General features: G+C 55.6%; 2 protein-coding genes and 1 long non-coding RNA gene across 11 annotated transcripts in view; 2 read left to right on the top strand and 1 right to left on the bottom strand.

The window, feature by feature from the left end:
* Positions 1-20,311, bottom strand: part of LOC142818902 (uncharacterized) — a 58,892-nt gene extending 38,581 nt beyond the window's left edge. The window contains exon 1 of the long non-coding RNA XR_012896597.1: positions 20,188-20,311. This is a non-coding gene — a long non-coding RNA (uncharacterized LOC142818902). The remainder of the gene's footprint in view (positions 1-20,187) is intronic.
* On the top strand, positions 2,658-9,898 carry ATP5MC2 (ATP synthase membrane subunit c locus 2). Its single transcript, XM_075901633.1, has 5 exons — positions 2,658-2,785; positions 4,941-5,009; positions 6,711-6,788; positions 8,126-8,307; positions 9,627-9,898. Exons 2-5 carry the CDS (start codon positions 4,971-4,973, stop codon positions 9,739-9,741), a joined length of 414 nt encoding a protein of 137 aa, XP_075757748.1. The 5' UTR covers positions 2,658-2,785; positions 4,941-4,970; the 3' UTR covers positions 9,742-9,898.
* A 953-nt stretch (positions 20,312-21,264) lies between the features above and the next one.
* LOC102447602 (cyclic AMP-dependent transcription factor ATF-7) overlaps positions 21,265-25,740 on the top strand; it is an 88,776-nt gene continuing 84,300 nt past the window's right edge. For 6 of the 9 annotated variants that reach the window (XR_012896593.1, XR_012896594.1, XM_075901626.1 and 3 more), the window contains exon 1: positions 21,265-21,402. The gene's annotated coding sequence lies outside the window, so the exon portion shown is untranslated. Of the gene's footprint in view, positions 21,505-25,740 lie in introns of all 9 variants that reach the window. The other 3 variants (XM_075901630.1, XM_075901629.1, XM_075901631.1) reach the window with 2 other exon arrangements.

Genomic DNA, 25,740 nt, shown 5'->3' with positions numbered 1-25,740 from the left:
GGGCCACAGAGAAGTCCCCTCCCACCCGCCCCGAGCTCCCAGCTGGCATGTGGGTGGACTTTGGTGGGTGCAAAGAGAGGAGGCACAGGACACCCTGGGTACATCCCCTCAGGCCCTGTCCACAGCCCCCCAACTGCCACCATCTCCACCCCCACGCCCCTCCTCTCACCACAGCACAGCCTCCTCAGTGTCCACAGGCCTCCTGCCATCTCTGCTGCCAGCCCCACCCCCGGCTTGCTCGCTGGCTGGCCCGGGGCGAGGCGCAGGGGGTGGCCTGCACCTGCCGGGCGCTCGGCGTCCCACCGGAACCGAAGACTTCGATCCAAAGCCCTGAGCTCCAACCTGTGCGCCAGATGCAGCCCTTCCAGCCAGCCCCTCAGGCGCCCCGCCCCACTGGAGCAGCCCAAGGGTGGCTCTAAGCTACAGAATAACAGGGAGGCAGCAGCATCCTGGCCTCTCCCCATCCCAGAGCACCCCTGTTATACGAGGGCCTGCCCTGCCTCGGCCTCACCACTGAGGTCCCGTCCCCATCCCCCGCCAGGAGATCCGGCCGTGGGCTGGAACAGAGAGTGCTGAAAATCCAGCTGTGAGGCACCCAGACTCCGGAGGCAGCTCGGGCCCCGATCCCAACGTTGGGCCCAATTCATCCCTGCCCTGGGACAGAGCCCAAGAGGAGGCAGCAGGGGACAATTCAGCCCCCCCTTGCAGGGTACAGCAGATGGGGTTATCGCCCCTTGTTGCAATAGCTCCTCTGCCGCCTCATGCCCCGCCCCACCCCAGGACACCCCCTGCAGCACAAGGCACCCCAATGGGCCTGACACCTGTCCGAGGCTAGCGCGGAAGGGCTACGGAGAATCACACCCAGGCCCAGACCCCCTTGCGCATTGCTTCCTTCTCCCTAGGCTGGCCCCACTGATCCCCCCACGGCACCCCCCACCCCAGCCCCTCAAGTTGTGCCAACGGGGCAAGCAGCCAAGCTGAGCTTGCCCAGGAAGTGGGGCATCCTGATGGCAGAGGGCCTGATCTGCCTTTCCCCCGCGCTTCCTCCTTGCAGCAGAGCTGCCTTGCCCCCTGCCCCTGTCCGCCCGATGCGCCGCGGTGCAGGAGGCAGGCAGCAGCGAAGGCGACATAAAAATGCAGATTCAGGATTGGTATGAAATAACAGTCGATATAAATCCCTCTCCTGCGGGTCGCAAGATGAATCGGCCGCATTGAAATTCCACCGCAGCGATAATTAAACTCAGGATCGGCTCTGCGCTAAATTACATCCCTGCGATGCCGCTGCTTCGGGTCCCGGGAAATGGCTCCCAGGGCCTGGCGGAGAGGTTTTATCGCCCACCTGGGTGTGCCTACTGGAGAGGTTTGTTTCCTCCGAGACCGTAAAGCTGCCCCCTTGATTTATCGGCCCCTTCTCCCAAATCCGATTAAATATAGGATTTCTGCAGGATCTCCAGCCCCGCTCCCTGGGCCAGCTCCTGCAGAGCAGGCGGGACAAACAGCCCCAGCGAGGGCTGCCAGCCCCTGATTTACAGCCCGGCCCTGCTTTATGGGGCCTTCATGGTTTTGCTTTTGCTTTCTTTATTCCTGCCCTCTCGTTGTCCCCCTCCTGTCCCACATCCCTCACCTGTAGGAGCCTAGGTACTGGCAGGGCCAGCCACTGCTGGGGGTAGCTCGTAAATTACTAGCTGAGACGATCCATTCCGACCTGCCCTTGGGCTCGTCCTGTGTGGGGCTGGATGGGGAGAGCCTGACCCATCACCCTCCGCCTCCCCCTCAGAAATGCAACTTCCTTCCTACCCGTGCACCCCATGCTCAGGAGCAGAGGCAGGGGGGAGGGGGGAAGGCAGGGAGAGCCCATTGAGGCACCTGCTTGGGGAGGGGGGTTTGAGGTGAGTGTCTGAGGGGGGTGGGCTGGTGCTATGGGGCACCAGCAGGCAGTGAGGGAGAGCAGGATTTCCCCTGTGTCTGGTGTGGCCTCATGCTACCCCACCCTGCCCCACAAAGTGCCCATTGGGCCACTCCTGCAGCATTAATGGCCAGAGCAGGTGCCCTGGCAGCTGATGGAGAGATGGGGGTGGACCCTGTGCCAGCTTGGATTGCTGGCAGTCACAGCCCACAGAATTACCGGTGCAGCAGGGGTGCTAACGCCTGACCTTGCACCACCGACCTCTCTGCACCCCGGACCTGGCCAGCAGGAGGTCTGGTTCCTCGGCAGAGGTGCACCAGTGGCTCCGTGCGCTGCTTTCGCCCACAGGCACGAGTCCCCGGGGCCAGTGCCCAGGGGGGCAGCACAGAGCGCCCCAGCCAGCCCTGCTTAGGAGCGGGACCAGCTGCCCAGGGCAGGGAGGAAGCTGCCTAGCGCCCCTGCGGGTCACCTGGCCACCCTGCAGCAAGGTGCCCTGCAAACCGCCGCCCTACATAATCCCCAGATGGGCCCCAGGTCCCCTCCCCACGCTGCAGCCTACGCAGGGCCGCCCCGAGCCAGGGGTCAGCGTTGCAGTACCGCCCTGGGTCGGGAGGGGGCGCTGCAGCGCGGGCGCCTGAGCCTCCGCCCACACGTGCGGCTGCAGGGCCCGGGGCTCGGTGGTGCCGCCTCCCGGCCAGCAGGTGGCGCTGTGGCGCGCGCGGGGCCGGGGACGCTCTGGGCGCCAGCCGCGCGCTCTAATACCCCTGGTTTCCCGCCGAGTTCCGGCCTCCCGCCGACGTCGCTCAGGGCCGCGGCGTGGACGGTCCCGCGCATGCGCAGAGCCCCTTCCTCGCTTTGCCCTTCCTCCTCGCGCGCCGGGTAAGAGGCCCTCGCGCCTGGCTGGGCGGGGGGGGGAGGGGGAGGAGGGGGTTCAGGGGGTGGGGGAGGAGGAGAAGGGTGGGGGGAGGAGGAGGGGGTTCAGGGGGTGGGGGAGGAGGAGAAGGGAGGGGGTTCAGGGGGAGGGGGAGATGGGGAAGGAGGAGGGGGTTCAGGGGGTGGGGGAGGGGAGAAGGGAGGGGGTTCAGGGGGAGGGGAGAAGGGTGGGGGGAGGAGGAGGGGGTTCAGGGGGTGGGGGAGGAGGAGAAGGGAGGGGGTTCAGGGGGAGGGGGAGGTGGGGAAGGAGGAGGGGGTTCAGGGGGTGGGGGAGGGGAGGAGGAGAAGGGAGGGGGTTCAGGGGGTGGGGGAGGAGAAGGGTGGGGAAGGGGAGGTGGGGAAGGAGGAGGGGGTTCAGGGGAGGAGTGAAGGGGGAGAGAAGAAGAGGGCTATGGGGGAGGGGCTGGGGGCAGCCTGGCCTGGGGGAGGGGCTGCCCACGGTTCAGGATCCTCTGACCTCTTGTCCCCCCGAGTTTGGCCGGGGCTCCTGTTCTCCCTGCCAAGGAGGGTCCTGCACGTTTCAGGGGTGTTCCCCTGATAGTGACTGCCCCCTGCCCTCGGAGGGTTTGCCCCCTTACATTGGACTGTTCGTTGCTGTAGCTGCTACCAGGGCTGGTGCTGGTGTGTAAAACAAGGGGCCGCCCAATGATCACTAAATGCCGGTTGGCAATAACGCCCCTTTCCCTGGCACAGAGTTCCTAGCAGTGGGAACAGAGAGCTGCGTGTGCCTAAGGGAAATTGCTCATGTCAATGGCAACTCCTGCCCGTTTGCTTTAATTATGTCGAGGGGTCTGTTTTTATGATGAGCGAGGTCAGGAATTCTCCATGTCGGCTTGGGGAGTCCATTTTTATGTATTGTAAACTGGATACGGACCTATGAACCTGTATTGCATGGAACCCACGAGGCCATTTCTGTTGCAATGAGACTGAGACCAGGGCCCATGTGTCCTGAGTGCTGAAGGCACAGGCCCTGGCCTGAACAGCTTGCAGTCAGTGATTTGCCCAAAGCCACACTTCAGGTCTGTGCAGAGCTGGGAGTAGAATCCAAGTGCACAACCCCCTGGACCATTCCGCCCCTCCCTCGTGTCTCATGAGCTTAAGGAGCATTGTTTGAAAAGTGCTTTGGGGGCACTGAGTATTGATGCACTTTGAAAATGACCTTTGGGATCTGAAAGTCATTGACACATTTGTGCCAGAGCTAATCTGCCATTCCCATCTCTAACTCCTTTGATCCCGAGGGAAACTTGTGGTGAGTGCTTGTGGGGAAAGGTTTGGTTCAGCTGCCCAAGTTCTGGAGGAAGGGGCTCTGCTTCTGGAGGCCATGGCCTTGGAAAGAAGGTGGATAAGGGGACAGGACATGAACATACTTTTTCATCTGCTATCTATCTGAGAAACTCCTTACAAACACAAATGACTTAAGTTTTGCACTCTGCACAGGGTAGGTAAGGTAGATCCCCTGATGGGAAAGCTGGGACAGACTGGGTGAAGAGCAGTGGGCAATAGAACCCAGCTGTCCTGAGTCCCTGTTGTGTGCTAGATCACACAGGGTTTTTCGTATCTCATCTGCAAGTCTCTCCATTCCAGCATGGTGCCTGTGTGGTAAAGCTCCGTCGGATTCCGGGTAGCTGAGTTGCCTACCTTGTTTTGTGGTAGCTCTTACCAGCCCCAGTCCTGGAGCAGGACCCCATTGTGCTAGGCACTGTACAAACAGAACAAACAGCTGGTCCCTTTCCAGAGGATCTTACAGTCTAAATAGCTGAGGATTTTGTGCTCTGCTTCCATTCCAGGGTCGTCTTCACAGGCCTGCCCTGTACAAACCCATGTGGGTCCCCATGGGATTAGCATTGCACTCTTCCGGTGTGTTTTCACTTTGATATTGTGCATTGTATGGTCCTACCCCCTTCTCCCATCTGTTGTTACCTCTTGTGCTGATTCCAGTTATCTGTCATGGTCAATATTATCACCTTGGTAATATTGTTTTGAACTTTTGGAATGTTCACTGGGAGTCCTACCTCCCTCTGCATCATGCTTCTGTTGCAGTGAATGACAGAAATTGTGGGGCAATGTGGAGTCCTAATGTGGTGTTCGGTTTCTCTTCCAGTGTTGTGACCACCCCCTGCTGTCCCTGAACATGTATGCCTGTGCAAAATTCGTGTCTGCTCCTGCCCTAGTGAGTAGCAGAAAATCCCACTTTTTATCCATTCTAATTCTAGGAATTTCTACAATTCTTTATTTTCAACATATTAGGTAATCTTCACAGCCCCTACCATGTAGGTAAGTGCTATCTCCATTATCTAGACAGGGAACCTGAGACACACATCTTCCATCAAGTGAACAGCAAAGCTAGAAATAGAATCCAGCAGCCCCGACTCCCAGTCCTGTTCTCTTGGGACTTTCTGCCTTTAGAGGTGCATGTGGAAAAAGGTAGACTTCACTTCACTGTGTATTTACTTAAAACAGGGGTTGGGAACCTTTTTTGGGTCAGGGGCCATTGACCCACAGAAAAATCGGTTGGGGGAGGGTTAGGGTTAGGCACAAATGAGGAGAAAAAAGTCTCATCTTCTCCTCAGTCGGGGGTCAGACACTCCCCATATGCCAAGGGGGGCAGGCCAGTAGATTTTATGGGCCCCCGCATGTTCTGGAGTGAGGCCAAAAATGAGGGGTTCAGTGTGTGAGGGGGCTGCTAGGAAGCAGGCTTGGGGTGTGGGGTCTGAGTGGAAGGGATAGCACAGGAGGAGCCCCGAGGCTTGAGGGCTGCATCCAGCCCCTAGGCCTTAGGTTCCCTGCCCCTGACTTAAAATAAAGGTAGCTAAAGCCGGGCCAGTCTCATTTCAATATGGAAGTGAGAACTCTGGGTATTATTGATGCTGTGCATGCTGGGAAATGTAGTTTCCACAGGCCATGCTTTAGTATCAAATGTGAGGGATGCTGCTGTCTACATCTTATCCAGAGTGTGTGGAGCTCTTAGCCAGTTACCAATGAATCTCTCTGGCATCCTACTTTAGAAGTAACTTACCCTCAGCAGGCCAGATAATTGTAACCGTTTCCCCTTTGCTACTTATTAGCTGGTTGGCATTTCCTGCCTGTCTCTGGAGGTGTAATAAACCTTCCTTTTGAGCTAAGCTGTCTGCTGCAACATTTGGGCTACTGACCCATTAGACTCCTAACTGGCAGTTTCAGGAATACTTCCCAGCTGCAGGGCTGCCTGCCCTCAAGGCCCACATGTCAAGACTTGGTTATTCCCACAACACACTGCAGAGTCAAGGGGGAGCGGGGGCTAAGCATGCCTTGAGTTCTGCTCCACCCAAAGCTGTGGCACACCTCCACCACACACTTGTCTACACTGACCCACAGAGCTCTCCTGCTAAAGATGGGTCCTGCTTGGCTACATGCTGCACCTTAGTTTCAGGAGCCTGATGCTAATGGAATCACTGTCCTGATCTGTTGGCTAGATGGCTACACCAAATACAGCTGCCCCAGCCCTCTGTTTCAGGAGATAGGTGGGCAGGGAGTCACTGATTAACTAGAGTGCTGTATGCTGGCCTGGCCAGGGCCAGCAATAAGGTGATCCTGACTGAACAACACATCCTGTCTTGACTCTTGGGGCAAGAGCTGCTCTGAGAACAATTCAGTTGTGCTGCATTGGGCCAGCCCCAGCTAACAACTGAGGGGAGCCTGGCACACTGTGCATGCTGAATGGATGCTGCAGCCCGCTGCAAAGTAGAGGAAATATTGCTCCAGATCCTTTCCAGTAACCCGCTGGTCTCAGTCTAGCTGAGCTGACTGGTTATTGCAGGACGCTGGCACGGAGTGTCTGCTAGGGATTGCATTGTGCTGCCTCCGTCTGAGTGATTGCTTTGCCTGTCTGCAGGTGAGGAACAGCTCCAGGCTGCTATGCAGACCCGTCTCTGCCTCCATGCTGAGCAGGCCTGAGGCCAAGACAGATGAGGTAAAGTACTGAGCTTGGACCTTGACGTTGGCGTTTGAAGTGACTTAACCGCTGGGGCCAGCAGGGGGCGTGCAGAGCAAATATTCCACTCCCCTGCAGTCGGCCGATCCCTGCCGGGTGAGCAGGCTCCGTTGCTGAGGGGAGACTCGTAACGCCTGCGCCAAACGGGGCGTGAGGCTTGTGCCAAGCCCTGCCTGTGGGAAGGCTCCTTCCAGGGGCGGCGATTCAGTAGAGGCTGCTCCTCCTTGCATGTCCCTCGGAGCCCATCCCCCAGCATGCACTAGAGGGGGCTGTGCCTCTCAGACCAGGGCGTAAGAGAGAGATCACGACCGCTTGTGGTCATTTAAAAATCCTCTGGCACGCACAAGTGGGTCAGCCCCGGCGTCCCAGCCAGCTGTCAACTTGTAATTAGTCTGCTCCCACAAATTCCTCACGTGGCCTCAGATGAGAAGCCGCTTCCTGACCAGAAGTACTCTGCACAGCTCCGCTGCTGCCAGATTCCACCCCAGCCAGGGCTGCAGGTCAGCGGTGGGTGAAGAACTTCAGAGGGATCATGGATTAGAATGCAAATGTGAAAGGCACTGTGGAAACGACAGGGGAGGAGCGCTAAACTGCAGGCTGCTATGAGCCCAGGGTCTCAGGAATGGCTAAGGCTAGACGCCAGTGCTTTTATGATACTGAAAATCCAGCTTGCCAGTAGTTTAAGGTATCTGTTTCCAGGCCTAGCAAGCCACAGGCCTTCTCCTAGTAAAGCCCCAGGGAGATCAGCACTGCCCTTCTGTGTGGGAAACTGAGGCACCAAAGGGAAGCAATTTGCCAGAGGTTACAAGAGTGAGGGTACGTCTACACTGCACTCCTCTTTTGAGAGAGAAATGCAAATGCAGCCGGGCGAAATTGCAAATGAAGCGCGGATTTGAATTTCCCACGCTTCATTTGAATAATGGCGTCCGGGCGCTTTTCCGAAATACCCCCATCTAGACTGCATTTTCTCTTTCAAAATAGGGTATTTCGAGGCAAAAAAGTTCTTTTTTAAGGAATAAGGGAAATTCAAATCCGCGCTGCATTTGCATTTCTCTCTCGAAAGAGGAGTGCAGTGTAGACGTCCCCTGAGCCCTGAGCTGAAGTGGCTCCCAGTTCCGTGGCTCGTTGCACTAACTGTGCCCCTTTCTGTAGCCCAACTCGCAGCCTCACCCGCCTGCAGGTCCATGAAGTCAGCTCTCCATGTGGGGTACTTGGGTTCTTGTGGCCCTTCGTCCGCTCAGTGCAGATGTTTCCATGGCCCGTCTAGAGCTCCATCTCCAGCTGAATCTCACTCTCCCCCCTTCAACCTCTCCTAGCTTGGCTCCACCCAGAACGCCCTGCTCCAGGCTGTGCGCCGGGAGCTCCACACCAGCTCTGCCTCCCGGGACATCGACACAGCGGCAAAGTTCATCGGTGCTGGTGCTGCCACCGTTGGGGTAGCTGGCTCTGGGGCTGGCATTGGAACGGTATTCGGCAGCCTCATTATTGGCTATGCCAGGTAAGGAGCGAGCCGTCTTGCCCAGCTTTTCCTCTGCTTTAACCATGCCTCCTGGCTTGGATACGGCCTGTGCAGGAAGGGCCGGAGTGAGCAGGAGACAGATGGGAGGGCCAAATCTGGCCTATTAGGTGCTTTTGAACAGGCCCCCAAATCTTTTCTTTACACCTCCACATCAGTTGGGTTTTATTGTTTTCTCTGCAGTCTAACTCTGACTTCAGCGGGCGCCTCAGAGTGGGGGTGCAAGTGAGTCATCGTGTTGAGTCTGTTATACCCCCCGGGGCCTTGCTCTTAATTCTGGCCAGTGCTCTTGGCTCTGTCATTGGAAGGGATCGTACGTCATCCATGAGGAATATTCCCATAGCGTTTTGACTGCCCCTTGTCTAAGCAGGACACTTGGGCTAGGGCAGGACAGCTGAGGATTTGCTAGGCACTGAGCCCTTCCTGTCAAGGGCACCAATTCACATCCAGCCTGAAACCTGCCCCCTTGTGGGGGTGAAATGAAGCTGGAGGGTTTGTTTCGTCCTGTGTGAAGGAAGCATGCCCCCTGCCAGCCAGCAAGAGTGGGTGCTTTCGAGTGGCCCCCGGAGACCAGAATTCTACTGGGGGTTAGTGTCAAGCAGGGTGGGGCATGCCGCTAAGGGACGCTGCGGAAGCTTGCCTTGGCGCTGCCCCCTGGCAGAGTCACCTCCTCTCCTCAGCATTGGGGACTTCTCCCAAGCAGCCTGTGCTGCCTCTGACTTTCCCACTTCCCCCTGCTGGGGGGGCTTCCTGCGGAGCTCAGGGTGGGTTTGGGGTCCTCATCCTGTTACCCCTGGCCCTGGCGCTATGTTCGAATCCCAGTGCTGTGGCCCAGCCGGCCTGGGCTGTCAGGCTCGGTTCGGCGCATCGTGGGCTTGTCAGATACGGGACCTTGTGTAAAGTATCTTCTGGAGTGAGGAGGACTCACCCCGCTGGGAGCACTCAGTGCCCCCTGCTGGGACAGGCCGGGACTGCTCCAGCGCTGAATGCTCCCTGGCAGCTTTATGGCAAGGGAGCGCCGGGACTTTTCCCCACCCCCAGGACTCGGCGGTGTAGCGCTTCTCTCTCTGGCCTAGGGGAGCTGTGCCTGGCTCCCTTCTGAGGCAGACCTGGGGATCAGCCCCAAGTGCCTTGTGAGCCATTAGGAGCCAGCGCTGCCTAACTCGCTGCTGAATGTCCCCCTCACGATGCCAAGACGCCCTGCTTTCCCTTCGTGCACACTGGTGGGTCTGACTCGGGCTGACGGTGCCCCGGCCTGCTCGCTGCGCTCCACTGACAGCTACTTTCTTCCTCCCCGACAGAAACCCGTCCCTGAAACAGCAGCTCTTCTCCTACGCCATCCTGGGCTTCGCGCTCTCTGAAGCCATGGGGCTCTTCTGCCTGATGGTGGCTTTCCTTATCCTCTTCGCCATGTGATGGAGCCAACCTCCTGCTGCGTTTCCTCCCGTGTCTAGTCGATCGTGAGCGGTTACGAATGTCCTAACGCAGGTGGGGGTATCCCTGCCTCCTAGCCCAATCTGTCTGGCCCAGCCCGGCTGAGGGAAGGTGAATAAATACAGTCTTGGTATATGGGGCGCAGCTTCTTGGTGTGTTCTTGGCATCCAGGGAGCCAGCCTGGCCCCTTCCTCCATGTGTGTGTCTCCTCCTGCCAGCTGCTGCTTGTACCTGCAGCCGGGCTGCCTAGGGTTGTACTCCAGGACAACCTCGCTACAGTAAGGAGGGCAAGGCCTTGGCCATGGAGAGCTTTTAGGTGCTGCGGGACTCAGTGGGATGGGCTCTCCGCTGGGGCAGAGAGATAGTAGGTGCTGGTGAGCTTCAGGAAATAACCTTGGAGGTTCGGAGCATTTGTGGTCCTGTTCCTAGGCTGCAGTCGGGGTGTGTAACCTCATGTCCAGCTCGAGCCTGTCTTCAAGTTGCCTCCCCTGTAATGGCTCCTGGACACAGCACTCCCTTCGGTGCCGGCCACCTTCCCCTACCCCTGCAGTCCAGCCCCGGCTGCTCCAGCTCAGGCTCTAGCGGCCTGGCCTGAGGCCTCTGATCTGTGGCAATGCAGAGAGGTGTCACTTCAGGCAGGCCGAGGTTTCACGGCACCTCAACGTGGGCAGAAGGCAACTCTGCCTGCTTTGGGGAAGTGTTTGCGTTGCTGTGAGCAGAGCTGAAACCTGCCTGCACTGTCCCGGGGTGTCTGCCAGCAGAAGTCCAGGGGCTCAAAGCTTACAAGGTGCGTTCAGAAGCCTGGCCAGGTCACTGGCATGCTGGGGCTATGCACGGCTCAGCCTGCAAGGATGAAGCTGGCTCCAGCTCGGTGCTTTCCAAACACACAGTCGAAGTGGCCTGTCCCTGAAAGGCTTGCCCAGGCATGACCCTGGGGTCGGTCCAAAGGTGAAGGAGCGAGGAGACGTGTGTATCTATAGGAACCTGTTCCCGGGGGGGGGCTACTACGAAGCAGGTGGGAGAAGCCCTGGGTGACAGGAGGCAGTGGGCCTTGTGGGTGGAGCTATTTCTGGCTCTGGCCTGTCACCAGACAGCTGGGGTTTTGTGCTGCTCTGGGAGAATCCCGAGCTCTGTGAGTAGGAGGGACGGGGACCGAGCCTGGGAGCTAGGGGTGAGCGGGGAGAGTCCTGCCGCCTACTGAGCCCGTCCAGGCTTGCTTCACTTAGAAATGGGAAGGGCAGCTCCCCAAGGCGTGTGCACGGGGTAGGGGCAGGCTCTGGGTTCAGCAGCCCAAATAGTTCCCTGGCGGCTGGCGAGACCGTTCCAGCTGGAACCGGCAGAGCTGCGCATTCCCTCCCGGCTGCCCTGTGCAGCCTGTGCCGGTGAGGCTCCAGCCAGCAGCCTGGGAGGGGGAGAAGCTGGAAGCGAGAGGATTTGCCAGCCCTCAAAGGTAGGGCCCTGCCTCCCCGGCACAGCACGGAGTGCCCTGGCGGGGTGAGCTATGCAGTGCCAAGCCTGGGCTAGCTGCTGGGGAAGAGCTCAGCTTCCCCTGTGGCAGAGACAGTGAAGCAGAAAGCAGTGAGCCCTAAGGCAGTTGGGTGTGGCAGGCAATAGAAGCTGGCGCCCTGCCTCGTGGGCCTGAGTCTGAAGCCCTTTGCATGATGAGTGCAGGGCGCGGTCCCAGTCCCTACGCACAAGCTGCCCTGCCCACCGGCTCTCCCACTGGACGACGGCCTGTTCTCCCTTCGCTCAGCCTCTGTGCCAGTGCGCCCCCCCAAGACAGACCTGAGGCCCATTAGCTGGGCACTGAGAAGCCTGCTACTGCCTCAGAGGCCACTGGCGTGGGGAGGGGGACCCAGCCCCCCGCTCTAGGGAGGCATCGTTCATCAATCCTTGGTCTTGTCTTTGCCAATGGCTGGTGCTTTGAAGGCTGCTAGGGATATGGAAGTGAATGTGTACACATTCATAGCTTTTGATGGGGAAATACAGTTGTTAAACACAGGAGAAATTGACTTTGTATGGGACATGTCCAGTGCACTTAATTAGCCTCATTAACAAGACTCCTACAATTGACGGGTACTTCTGCTGCTCATATATTCAATCTTGGTTTCTTGTTTCCACTCCAATTCATCTAATGAAGCGGGTTGTGAGAGATTCGGTATATTTTGGTCAGTCTCTACGGTGCCACAGGACAGCTTGTTTTTAACATTACAGACTAACATGGCTATTGCTCTGAGATCTGTATCTCTGCGGTGTGGTTGCAAAGAAATAGCCCCATTATACAGATGAGGAACGGAGGAGTTACTCACGAAAGATCAAACAGTATAGGGCAGGGGTGGAGAACTTTTTTTGGGTTGGAGGGGGGGGGTCACTGACCCACAGCAAAAATCAAACACAAACCCCTCACTGATGTGGCCCCCAACTGAGGAGGAGACACTCCCCACGGTCCCCTCACATGCTAGCACCTGGGGGGGACAGGGCAGTAGATTGTGTGCTCCAGGCCTGTGGGGGGGCTGGTGCGCCAGTGCAGGCTCGCCAAAGCCGGGGGCTGCATCTGGCCCCCAGGCCATAGGTTCCCTCCCCCAGTGTAGGGAATAGAAGCCAGGCCCCCTCAGTCCCAGCCCGATCCCCTCTCTATTGGGCCATCACCGCTGCTCCAGCAGCTTTCCCGAGCTGGAGTAAACAGCACGAGGCTCCCTCGGACACGCCCTGGCTGCAGTCAGCGCCTCGGCGCACCTGCTGCTGTGCGCCCCACAGCTGGTCCTGCAGGCCTGGTGTTGATGTTGCTAGGGAACGAGGCTGCCTGGGTGTTTATGACAACTTTGCCTGTGTTTTGGAAACCCACCCTTGCTACTGAAGGGAGCCGGCCCAGCGGCTGCTAAACCCCAGGCAAGGGGTGTTAAATGACTTGGCAGATGCAAAGTCGCTTGTATCTGTGCTGCATGGATGTCAAGGCTGAGCAAGTATTTTCATCAACGGGGCCAAGGCCTGGGAGAGAGACAAGTCGTGCTGGAAAGTCACCGGCGCGCCAGCTTGGTATAAATACACTCCATGGCTATGTCTACACTCGCGGCTTCTTGCGTCAGAAGTATGCAAATGAGGCTGTGTGGAATATCGCCGAGCCTCATTTGCATACCTAATGAGCTGCCATTTTTGCAGAAGAGGTTCTTGCACCAGAAGGAGCTGTCTACAGTGCCCCTTCTTGTGCAAGAAAACCCCTCTTGCGCAATGCCCTTATTCCTGAAAATAATTGGCGTAACGGCATTGTGCAAGAAGGGGCAGTGTAGACAGCTCCTTCTGGCGCAAGAGCCTCTTCTGCAAAAATGGCAGCTCATTAGGTATGCAAATGAGGCTCGGCGATATTCCACACTTAGCCTCATTAGCATACTTCTGACGCAAGAAGCCACGAGTGTAGACATAGCCCATGGGGAGAGAGAGGTGTATCCGAGACACGACAAGCTGAGGGCCTGACCGACTGCCCCTCGCAGCTGGCATCTTACACAGCAAAACCAAATTGAGATTAAGCTTCCATTATCGCCCTCTCCCTCCACCTGTTACTTCATGAAACAGATTCCTTTGGGGATATGTTTTTCCAGACTCGGGCTCAGTCCAGCTGGGATTGGTGGGGCTTTTTAAGTTTGAGCAAGATTTTTTTTCAGCCCTTTGCAGTTCCTTGTGTGCAAAAAAGAGAACAAGACAGGAAAAGCTGCTTCTGCTTGTGTTCTAAAAGTTCAAAAGGCCAGGCTAAGTTTTGTTCCACCAGTTTATAGATATTGGTGAGACCTAAGGAGTAAGCCAAGTTTGAAAGCAATCACTGGTATTAGGCAAGTTTGGTTTTTACAGCCAAACCCTGGGTTAGCTTGTTGAAAGGTCTAAGTGCTGTCTGGGATGTGTCTGGAAGGGGATTGCTTCTCAAAGCCATACAGAAAAGGGATCATCAGGCAGGTGAAAAGGGGCTGGCTGGGGCTGCCACTCCCTCCCCACCCTGCAACTGCCCCAGCCCTGAGCCTTCCACTCCCCAGGCACCCTTTAGAGAGGGGCTTCTCTTCCCCCCCCCTCCCCAATTTCTGTGAGAACACTGCTGGCTGTTCCCCTTGGTCAGGAAGCAAGGGGAAAGTGCACAGTTGGCTGGGAGGCACAAGGGCAGACAAACCAGGACCTGCCCCTGCAGGGAAACATGCAACCCTCCCCTGGAGCTGCAGTGGTCATGGAAAGGTGTTTCCCACCTGGGCCCAAGCTGCTGCAATGAGAGAGCTGGGGGAGTCCTCTCTCCCTGGGACAGCCTGCATGCTGATCCCCTCCTCCCCAGCCCCGCCCTGAACAACGAGTTACAGGAAGCATGGACATTTTCACATTGTTTTCAAAAAAACAAAATTAAGGACCTGGGCAAAGCCAGGTCAATCTTCAAGCAACAGCTAAAGGGTCCACGGTGAGACTACACCTGGCTGGTACTGCTGACCCCCCGAAAAGGGAGATGTGCCAGAGATTCCATGACATTTCCTAGGAATGGAGCTGGGGTGGGGGGAATACCTCAGGGAATTCCAACAGGTCAGAATTTGTTTTCCTTCCAAATCAGAATGAAAATTCAAAGACATTTCCATTCAGAATTAGCTAAACGTCTCAATGAGAAAATAACCTACACAAGTTTTAATGGACTATTATAGATCGATATATTCAAATTAATATTTTAATATACAAGTAGAAACATTCAAAAGATTGGTCATCTTTCTTTGACTTCCCCAGGGAAAAACTGCAACTGAAATGGACAGTTATGAAACTTGTCCCCTTTAATGAAACGTGCATTTCCTCTGTTCTCTCCTCACCCTCCAGTCGGAAGCTTGTTGGAGCTGGAGCCATCTTTTGTTATGTGTCTACTGCACCCAGCGCAACACGGCCCTGCTCCCGGCCAGGGACTCCTAAGCGCTAGCACAGTCCAAACCTTTCCAACTGAAAACTGGGCCACCCCCCAAAAAAGCCACCAACTAGTTCTACTGCAGATTTTCCTCTTGCCAAGGCCTTTCTGTGGAAGGTGCCCAGATACTATAGGACAGGACAAAATCTCCCGTTTTGAAAGTTCCTCAGAGCTGGGTTGGCTCTGCAGGGCTAGACGCTTGGTTTAGTCAGTAAAACGAGTGCAGTGGTGTTCCCAGCTGTATGGACAAATAGACCATAATCCAAGCTGATCTGCCATACAGGGAGCAGGGCTGCTGAATAACAAGGGGCCTGCTTTACACAGCAAACTTTCCTGGCTCTTCCTGGAGCCTCCAGTCCATCTCCAACTACAGTTAGAAAGGAGATGGGCAAAACTATTTTGTAGGAAATTCTAGTATTTTGAAATGTGTTTGTCTCGAGTTAAGACAAAATGTCAACAATGTGGAACAAGACAGTTCTGAAAAAAATTATTTGGAAATGTCAACTTTGGGGGGGGGGGGAAGAGTGGCAGTCCAATATTAATCTATGTCTACCTCACATGCTGCAGTGCCACCTGGAGCTGTAGGGCAGGTCCCTCTCCACCAAGGCACCTCAGGCATTCAAAGGTTAAAGTTGAACAGACACAAAACATCCTGATTTGGTTTGACAAACTGCACTATTTTGTTTAGCTTTTCCAGATAGAATATCAAAATATTGAGGGAACCCCATAACTCTCCCCCCCCAGAAAATTGTGATTTTTTTTGGAAAAAAGGTGGAAAATTCCTGCCCTCCCATAAATTAGAACAAATCCTCCTTCCACATTTGCTCATGTCCTAACCAGAGTTCCACTTGGATCCCAGGTGTCCTGGCATTTGTATAACCCTTGGGAAGGGGCTTGTCGAGTAACTCCATGAATGGGAGTTTGCCTGCTCACAAATTAGATTATTGTGAGCAGCAAAGACCTTGGGGTTTTGGTGTGGGGTGCATGCTAGGGCCACCTGGGGATCTCTCACCAAATCAATCCACACCCTTGCAAAGGCCTTGGGCACTGGCACACCTAGGTCCCTCCCATCGTCTGCCTGCGTCGCAAAGCAATTCATTTTGCAGAGGGCTAATACGGTCGAATCCAGATTATTTGGGCTCTATAGCAGCATAACTAGGTGGGATGGGGAGTGCAGGAGTCTAGACTAGATGATCTGGTGGGGTCGCTTCTGACCTTCAACTCTGACTCTAGGACAAGAGAAAGAAGGATCTTAGGGCTTTGACCAGGAAGGTTTGGAGCACTCTAGTGTGACCCACCGAAGAGACTGAGGTGCCTTTGTAGACTCTGCTCATCTGGGGAAGTGGGTTGTGCCCACGAAAGCTCATGACACTAGAGTGTGTGTGTATATATATATAATCTTAGACTAACACAGCCCCCTCAGAGACATTGCAGACTGACTTCTGTAGTGGCCAATAATGGCCATGCTCAGACATGTGGAGCAAGTTCATGATTTCCGGCCCAGTGAAAATCACACCACACAAGGTGGCAACTACTACCACGTAGCCAATCCACCGCACCTTAGCTTTTCCTAAGCGCCTTGCCAACAGGTTAATCCCCACAGTGAGGGAGGTCAGAATTCCTGCCCCTACTTGATAGGCGGGCAAACGGAGGCGCTGGGAGACTGAAATGACTGACCCAGACCCTGGGGTACACTGACGTCAGTCTGGATTAGAGACCCTGCTTCTCATCCACGTGCACGTCAGGAGAGTTCTTGTTCTGAGCAGCCAATCAGGTCAGAGTGAGGGAAGGCAGAAGTGACTGGCAATCAGTACGCCTGGATCCTGATCTCAGCTCTGTGGAGTGACTCTGGGCGAGTCATGTGCCTCGGTTTCCCTCCCCACCCTTTATTTAGCCTGTGAGCTCTGAGACAGGGCTTGCGGCTCTCTGTGCAGCCCCAGGGCCCCCAATAATCAACGGACTCAAGTTATTCATGATAATGACAATGTATTTGTATTGCAGTAGCACCTAGGAGCCCCGACCATGGACCAGGTCAGGGGCACGCCAGATCCAGCCTGCAGACCGGATTTGACCCAACCCCACTCTGCTCAAAGCAGCGGGCTGCTCCACGTGCCCCTGCACCCAGGGAATGGAGGGGATGCTTCCCGCACTGCCCCTGCCCCCAGCACGATCTCTCAGCTCGCATTGGCCAGAAGCCCCACCCAGCGCATGGTGCAGACTGGCACAGGGAGCAGCCAGCTGCTTTGAGCAGGGTGGGGCAGTGGCAGGCAGGGAGCCTGCCTGAGGGTCCTGCTATGCTCTTTGCTGGGAGCCGCCTAGGCAAGCACTTCCCAGCAACAGCCTGCCTCTAGCACCCCACCCGCTGCCCCAGGTCACCACCCCTCCTTCACCCAAACTCCGTCTCAGACCCCACCCCCTCTCCTGCACCCCTCCCACAGCCTATCCCCCACCCCCTGCCCCAGGTCACCACCCAAACCCTCTGCCCCTCCAGCCCAGATCCTGCACTCCTCTTACACCTTTCCCTCAGGCCAGAATCCTCTCCTGCACCCCTCCCCCCTCCCACAGCCTATACCCCAATCCGCGGCCCCAGGTCACAACCCCTCCTTCACCCAAACTCCGTCTCAGACCCCACCCCCTCTCCTGCACCTCAGGCCCCAACCCCGAGCTCCATCCCAGCCCCTGACCACTTACTAAAATCATGGAGTGCCCCCCTCCCATCAAAAATGATTGCCCACCTCTGCTTTAGGTGCTGTACAAATAGAACAAGAAGGCAATCCCTGCCCCAAAGACCTTACAATCTAAATGTACCCCCATCCATAGGAACAGCACCACTTTCCAGTCAGTTGGGACTGTCCGCCAAGGACATCCTCAGTGTTAACCTTTGGGGGGACCAGATAGCAAGTATGAAAAAAGGGACACTTTGGGGGGGGGGGTAATAACTGCATATACAAGACAGAGGCCCTAATAAGAGGAAGGCCCTGATAATATTGGGACATACGGGCAGCCTAGTTAACCGTAAGCGTCTACTGACAACTTCCCATTCCGTCCGCTCCCTCGTCATGAGAGCCTAGGGAAGGCTGCCGTGAGCCCAAAGAGCCTGCTGCGGCTTTCCCGCTGGAGCGCACAGAAAGCAGGCACGTCATTTGAATAGTGGCATGGCTCGTTAATTTAATTAATGGAAACAATAGCAAGTAGCATGTTGCCCACTTACCTAGCATTTGCTTAATCTTCCCCAATTTGGAGCCTATTATTTCTGATGACACTTTGTGTTGTTAACAAGGCAATTACTGCTTTATAGGCAGTGCAGCTCACCCCCACCGTTCGGCTGGGCATGGCGTGGCTCTCCCCTTGTGTAACTACCTGACACCAAAGCCCAAGGCCATCAGGCAGCTGTGGGCTGTGATCAATCGTAGACTGAAGCAGTGGACGGGGAGGGAAGAGGCGCAAATATTTCACGTTTCCAACTGGGTCAGCAGGCCCCTTTGGCGGAGGATCTGATGTTTGGGAACCAAAGGAAGGGCCTTTGTTTTTTCTGGGCTGGAGCACAGCGCATGGAGGGTTGTTTGGGTTGGCAAGGCCTCCCCACTTCACAGGGCTCCCCTCTTCTCCTGTATCTAAGGCACTTTTGCTTTGCTTTTTTTGGTTTCGCTTCCCCCTCCTCTCCTTCATGTTAGCATCCGCTTGACCACATCGGGATACGAAATACCCATGTTATTTCAAACCCTTCCTCCCAGGCACGTGGGATCCTATGGCACTTGTGCAAACCTCAGGGCATCCTGGAGGAGTTCCAGGCCAGGCGATTCCATTCTGGCTCCCTCAAGGTATCAGCTGAGTAAATCAGCCTGCACGTTCCTGTCCTCACCTGTTGTGCTGGGTGGCTGGCACTAAATCGTATGTTAACATTTCCCCGCAGGGCCTTTCTGGACTAGAAAGTTGAAGTGGTAAGTTTGGCTGGCCTACTGGGGCTAGCCGTACCTCTGAGCGAGGAGATTGAAGCTGGGTCCCCACCTGTTTGAGCTAAGAGCTAGCTGTGTTAGCCAAGACAGTAGCAAGCTAGTCAACCTCTGCTAGTGGCCCAGGCACCCTAAAGGGGGGAGGGGAGTGGCTGTGGCTTACAGTGACACCCACCAAACGATTCCTATTCGCTGAGCTCCATGACTGGTAAACAGGACATTGGATCTGGGTAAAGTTCCCAATTTAGGCTCAGATGTGGCCTTAGGCAAGTCATTAACTACCCTAAGTTTTAGTCCCCCCGTCCCCCTCCGCCCCATATGTTGAATGAATGGAAATACTTTGTTCCCTGGCAGGAAGGTCCTAGTCCATGCGTAAGGTTCCTAGGCTCTTCTACAAGACAAGTTACAATATAGTCATGCTTAAAAACCACTGCACTAAAGAACCTAGTTAAAGGTGTAACATCGAACACTGAGACATGGCCCTGTCACACGGTGGGTACGCCCAGCCCCCTCAACACACGTTCCACCCCACAAGTGTCAGTCCTGACTGCCCCCGGGCCTCTCCTACCCCTTCTCCCATAGGAGTCCAGCCTAGTGGTCAAAGACAATAGCAACACCCAGCTCGCGGGGCAATAGGGCCCAGCAGCCTGAGTCAACAGCAACTGCCAGTTCATGGGGCAATAAGGCAGAGCAGGCAACGTCCACAGCCATAGTGACCCCTTGGGGTTTAATGGAGTGGGGGAACCCAGGCCCTCCCCCTCCACCGGGTCCCAGCCCAGGGCCCTGGCAGTGGTGGGTAGGTCCCACCATTAGCTCAGCAGGGAACCCGCCTACAACGCACTGAGCTCTCAGGGATCCAATTCCCCACCCTGGGCTACTTCCTACCCAGTTCACAGCAGGCGGTGGCTTCCCCTTTAGTCCCTTGCGACCTACGGGCTTCTGCAGCCCTTCCCGCTGGCCAGCCTCCATAGCTCAGTCCATCTACAGCCCTCCCGGAGAGGACTGGCCACACACACCCCCTGCCTTCTCCACGGTCCTCCACTGGCCTTTCCACCTGCCCCCCAGCAGGGCTGTGGGATGGGGCGCTCTCGCACAGGTAGGCCTGGTTAACCCTTGCAGGCCCAGTGCAGGGTCCATACATCCCATCCCAGGCCCACGCGACATAATGTTGCACCCTTGGGCGTTTGCACTTGGACACCTACCGTTCCCCACAGGACGGCTGCCATATACCTGCATGGCACAGACTGGTAACCAGAACCATTCCGTCAACAGGACGAATCGGGGCAGCCGCCCCAGGCCCTGTGCTTCTGGGGGCCCTGTGGCCGCAGCCTCAATTGTCCTCTTGATGGGAGGGACCCAGGGGATTACAGGGCCCTGGCATGGTGGCAGCTGGGGTTACCCCCCCACCACACACTCACCCCACAGGCAGCAGGAGATGGGGTTGCCCAGCAGCCTGGCCCGCTCCACCCCGCCCTGTCCCACAGCACACAACACGTTTGCAAAGGATGGTTGACTTAGAACAACCCTTCAGCTCCCTTCCCCGGGTGCCCCATCTCTACTCACCCTGCACTGCCGACATCTGCAACGTCTGGGCCACGGGAAGGAGGCTCTGTCACTGTAACCTCAGCGGGGGGCAATGGGGGGGCTCTGTCACTGTCTGGGAAGGCAATGGGGGGGGCTCTGTCCCTATCCGGGGGGTTGTTGGGGGGCTCTGTCCCTGTCCCTGTCCGGGGGGGCGATGGGGGGGCTCTGTCCCGGGGGGGCAATGGGGGGGAGTGATGGGGGGGCTGTCCCTGTCCGGGGGGCGATGGGTGGGGCTCTATCCCGGGGGGGAAATGGGGGGAGTGATGGGGGGCTGTCCCTGTCCGGGGGAGCGATGGGGGGGCTCTGTCCCTGTCCGGGGGGGTTGTCCCTGTCCAGGGGCGCGATGGGGGGGCTCTGTCCCTGTCCGGGGGGGCTGTCCCTGTATGGGGGGGCGATGGGGGGGGCTCTGTCCCGAGGGGGGCAATGGGGGGGCTGTGTCCCCGGGGGCGATGTGGGGGGAGTGATGGGGGGCTGTCCCTGTCCGGGGGGGCAATGGGGGAGGCTGTGTCCCCGGGGGCGATGTGGGGGGAGTGATGGGGGGCTGTCCCTGTCCGGGGGGGTGATGGGGGGGAGTGATGGGGGGACTCTGTCCCTGTCCGGGGGGGCAATGGGGGGGAGTGATGGGGGGCTCTGTCCCTGTCCGGGGGGGGCAATGGGGGGGGCTGTGTCCCCGGGGGCGATGTGGGGGGAGTGATGGGGGGGCTGTCCCTGTCCGGGGGGGCAATGGGGGGGGCTGTGTCCCCGGGGGGGCAATGGGGGGGGCTGTGTCCCCGGGGGGGATGTGGGGGGAGTGATGGGGGGGCTGTCCCTGGGGGCAATGGGGGGGCTCTGTCCCTGTCCGGGGGGGGCAATGGGGGGGCTGTGTCCCGGGGGGGGCAATGGGGGGGGCTCTGTCCCTGTCCGGGGGGGCCATGGGGGGGCTGTGTCCCCGGGGGCGATGGGCGGGCTCGCTCCACCCCCCGCGCGCCGCCCCTCCGCTGTGTCCCGCATCCCGGGCTGCCGATTGGTTCTTCCTTGTTCCTTGCCCCGCCCCCGGCGGGTCTCGCGAGAGTCTCGCGCGCAGGGAGGGAGGGGGCGCCCAGCGCGAGAGCTCGGGGCGGCTCGAGAGGGACGGAGCGCGCGCCCGATTCCGCCGCCGGCGCGAGGCAGTGGCGCGGACCTGAGGCAGCCCCCGTGTCCCCCCCGGGCCTCGAGGTGAGCGAGGCCCCCGCCGCCCCCGCCCTCCAGGGGCCCGGAGTTGACGCTGAGACCCCCCCTCCGAACTCCCCGAGTTTTCGTGAGAGTCCGGCCCCTCCCGTGAGTGACACGCTCTGCGGCCAATCGGGACGCCGGGGCGCTTGGAGTGACGGGCGCCGCAACCAACCGCGGCCGGGAATGGCCTGGGGCACGCCCCCTCCGGGTGGGCGGGGCTCAGGGTTGCTGGAGATTCCGAGGGGCCCGGGCGGTGGCTGGTGGGGGAGGGGCCAGAGGGGCCCAGCTGAGGACACCGGGGGGGGGGGTCTGGGTGGAAATGTCTGTGGGGGGGCTGGGTTCCGTGCGGGGGGGTCCCCTTATGGGTGCGGGGGGGGCTGTGTGGTTGGGGTGCGGGGGGGGCTGTGTGGTTGGGGTGCGGGGGGGCCCCTTATGGGTGCGGGGGGGGCTGTGTGGTTGGGGTGCGGGGGGGCCCCTTATGGGTGCGGGGGGGGCTGTGTGGTTGGGGTGCGGGGGGGCCCCTTATGGGTGCGGGGGGGTGTGTGGTTGGGGTGCGGGGGGGCCCCTTATGGGTGCGGGGGGGGCTGTGTGGTTGGGGTGCGGGGGGGCCTCTTATGGGTGCGGGGGGGGCTGTGTGGTTGGGGTGCGGGGGGGGCTGTGTGGTTGGGGTGCGGGGGGGCCCCTTATGGGTGCGGGGGGGGCTTTGTGGTTGGGGTGCGGGGGGGCCCCTTATGGGTGCGGGGGGGGCTTTGTGGTTGGGGTGCAGGGGGGCCCCTAATGGGTCGGGGGGGCTTTGTGGCTGGGGTGCGGGGGGGCCCCTTATGGGTGCGGGGGGGGGGCTGTGTAGTTGGGATACGTGGGGCCCCTTATGGGTGTGCGGCTTGTGTGGTTGGGGTGTGAGGGGCCCTAAGCAGCAGCGCCATTCGGGGGGATTAGGGGGTTTTGGTAGGAGTCTTCCTAAAGTTGCTGGGGTAAGGGCTTGGGGCTGCCTGGTAAAAATGGGTGTGTGAGGGAGATTATAGGTTGGGGGGAAGGGCCCCTGGAATTGGTAGTTTGGGGTCCCCCCCAAAAAACCTGATTGGGTGGGGTAACCCCGAGAATACATGTTGTGGGATTCACCGTTTTATAGCCCCCTCCTGAAAAGAGTTTTGGGAGGTGCTGACTATTTTCCCTCCTCCCCCATCCCTTGGCAAATTAAATCAGTCTGAGCAACAGTAGCGTGAAAACTTAATATTTACATTGTACATTATAGCTATTTACATTATAGATACACTGCGTAAAGAATTGTTGCTTCCCGCTGTTGGACTTTGGGAGCTCAAACTTTCTGAGAACTTGTTGAAGCAATGAGGGTTTAATTTGTTACTCCACAATTGTTCCTTTCACTTACATGCTGTGGTATAATAGGTGACTGTTTCATAGCTCTAATTTAGTAGAATCTCACTGGCTAGTTTGTCAAAAGAATTTCATTTTTATTACTAAAATTAATTTGGGGGCCCCACTTCTTCTCCTTAACTTAAAATGGGTTGGGAATCTCTTTTAGGGCAGGGGCTGCTGATCCCTAGAGAAAGTAGTTGGGGGCCACACACAAGTGAGAAGCAAAGTGGGAAGCCCCTGACTCAGAAGGAGAAAGATCCTGCTCACATTCCCTTTGCACACCAGAGCCTAGGGGGGCCCTGGCTAGTAGCTTGGGGGCTGGAGCCACGCGAGCTGGGGGAGGAAGGCACATACGGCTGCCAAGTCTGAGGTTCTCCACACCTGTCCTAAAAGAGAAAGGCCAACAGGTTAGACTTTTCTTACATGAAAATAAAAATACCTGTTGACAGATGTAAAATCAATATAGATTAATCAAATTTAAAATTTTTAAGAGCAGATTCTTCTGTAGTTTACACTCTTTTGAAATTCAGTTGACTACCAATATCATCCTTCCTCTTTCCATTCTCCTAACTGTACCTTTTCTTATGAACTGTCATCTCTATCGTGATTCACCAAGAAGCTATCCTCTGCATATTCAGGCCCCTCTGAAGAGTAAATTTTAGTGGGAATGAGTTAATAAAAATAAAATGGATACTTTTCTCTGGATTCCTCAGAATGTCTTTTCTTATTATTGTGTCTTTTGAGGTATGGACTTCTTCCAGTTTGTTTGGTAAAGCATGAAGCATACTGTAAACCAATAGGTCTGTCCAAAAGAATTACATGGCACTTTACAAACTGGAGAAATATAGTTATTGGCTGTTCACTTAAATATAGTCTCACGTGGTGTGGAATGTTACAGTAATTCTCAACCACCAATTCTGTGAAACAGTGTTTTGATACAAAATTAAGATTAACTTCATCAACTGAACACCAAGGAATTTTTAGAAAGGTACGCTATATTTGCTCATGTTGGAATCATGGTTAATACCCCTTCTCTTTATTTTTAAAGAACTTGTATTTGATCATGATCATAAGAATACATGTTACAGGGGTGGCTGCATGCGGCTCTTTGCTCACAGAAATGCAGCTCTCAGGGTTAGGGCTCATTCAGAGCTCCATGCCCGCTTTGTGCACGTGCCTAAGTTCCTGGAAGGAAAAATGCAGTGGCACCTCCGGTCAGACCCAGGCATTGGGTTAGAATGGGAGGGGCCTGGGGGTGCCTGTCTCTGGGGGAGGGATGTGTGGCTCTTTGCACTACTATCCACAGCTCTTTGGCTCTTAGTGTCTAATTGGCTGGCCACCCCTGACATATTAACTACCATTCTGGCCAACCGTAATCAGTTTTGTAGCTGTAGTTTGACCATCACTGAAGAGTTTGTTTGCTATTGGTGTCTAAAAAGAAGGTTGAACTGATGGAAGTTCCAATCCAGAAATGTAGGTGCAAACTTTGTTGCAGTATGGTTAGTTAACCCTGTATGTCTATCTGCAGTAGCCTTTTTTTTTATAGAGATCATTTGGATCAATTACTTCCAATCCCAGAATCTGATTTGGAGTAGAGAGATGGCAAATCAGTTTTTCTGTTTGAAAGCAATGAACTAACAGACACTGGATGAAGCTATCCTGTTCACCGAATCCTACTTTACACAACCCAAAGAGTCATCGAATTACTAAAATTTGTTCAGTTTTCAGTTGTATCTGAGTAAAGACATTTGGGGAATGACAAATGTTCTCTGTATTTCAGGTGATGGACCTTCTCTCTCTCTCTCATTCTGTTTATACTGTTTAATCATAACCTGAAAGGCATTATCCTAAAACTGTTATCTGGTCTATTTCACTAACCAGTGCAGGAGTATTCTTGAGAAATCCAGTTTTAAGTGTCTCAAGCAATAAGGTTTTCTTGAGGAACCTATTACAGTATCGACCATCATTTTTGACAACTTTATTTGTACTTAGCCAAGTTTTGTCTTACTTTTGTGCTGCTATTCTTGGTTATACCTATAATTATCCTGCTCCCTCATTGGCATCAACTATCCACAATGATTTGAAAAGGGGATGTATCCATTTTAGTTGTGATTAGTCAGATAGCTACTTTAATGTTTCTTCTTAAATCAGGCTCCTTGAGTAATTTAATCACTTTTTTCCCCTGAATATCCTCAAATTTGTTAGTAGTGAGTGTTGATATTGGCTTGTTTAGAGATGAATACAGTTCACATCAGAGTTTGAGAGATCAGGACATAACCTCTTTCCTTCCTGTGTAGCCCTGAATCACTTTCCCCCCTTCTTTGTCACATACAAGTTCATATCTAATTTACTGTCCACTGTCACCCCAAGTATCTTTTTCCCTCCACCTATGATCTAGTTTACATTCCCCAGAATATTAAATGCATTTAGTTCAAGTTGAATCATATGGACTAAAATAAATTAATGCCCTTATTTCTATAGTTCCTAGATTTCTTATTGCTTCTCAGACTTCCCTGGTGTTTGCAACACCTCCCAATTTAGCTATCTCGAATGTCTTTAATGCTGTAATTTTTTTTCTTTTTCTGCCGCACATTAATGTATAAAGATGTCAAATGAAAATAAACCTCATCTTGACTGAGCAGTGTCTCCTGATGCTTGGTACATTGCAGTTATCACTAACCTTTTTAAAATTGGGTTGAAGGACTGTAGCTAGTTCCTGTGACAGGGTTCTTATAAAGGTAATTTGGAAGTGCTGTAAAATGCATGTGTCATGACTCCTCCTGTGATGGTGATTGCAAAGCTATGCAGTCACGGAGTGTTGAACAGCTTCATATTGAATTGATTTCAATTTAAATATAGTGGTTTACAGAGAGCTTAGTTCTTGTGGCACATGGTTATACATTCAGAAATGCAAGCGTGGTGTCGGAGGGAGTGTTTAGTATTTAGAATAGGGTGAGGGCGTTAGGA

Source organism: Pelodiscus sinensis, chromosome 19 (genome assembly GCF_049634645.1).
Source record: "Pelodiscus sinensis isolate JC-2024 chromosome 19, ASM4963464v1, whole genome shotgun sequence".
NCBI classification, from domain to species: domain Eukaryota; kingdom Metazoa; phylum Chordata; order Testudines; family Trionychidae; genus Pelodiscus; species Pelodiscus sinensis.
This window is presented reverse-complemented; position numbering and strand designations above follow the sequence as displayed.

Excerpts from the sequence above, each read along its gene's own strand:
- ATP5MC2 (XM_075901633.1), top strand. The coding sequence starts at position 4,971 with ATGTATGCCTGTGCAAAATTCGTGTCTGCTCCTGCCCTA. Across the intron at positions 5,010-6,710 it reads TCGTGTCTGCTCCTGCCCTA|GTGAGGAACAGCTCCAGGCT; the intron begins GTGAGTAGCAGA and ends GCCTGTCTGCAG. Across the intron at positions 6,789-8,125 it reads CTGAGGCCAAGACAGATGAG|CTTGGCTCCACCCAGAACGC; the intron begins GTAAAGTACTGA and ends AACCTCTCCTAG.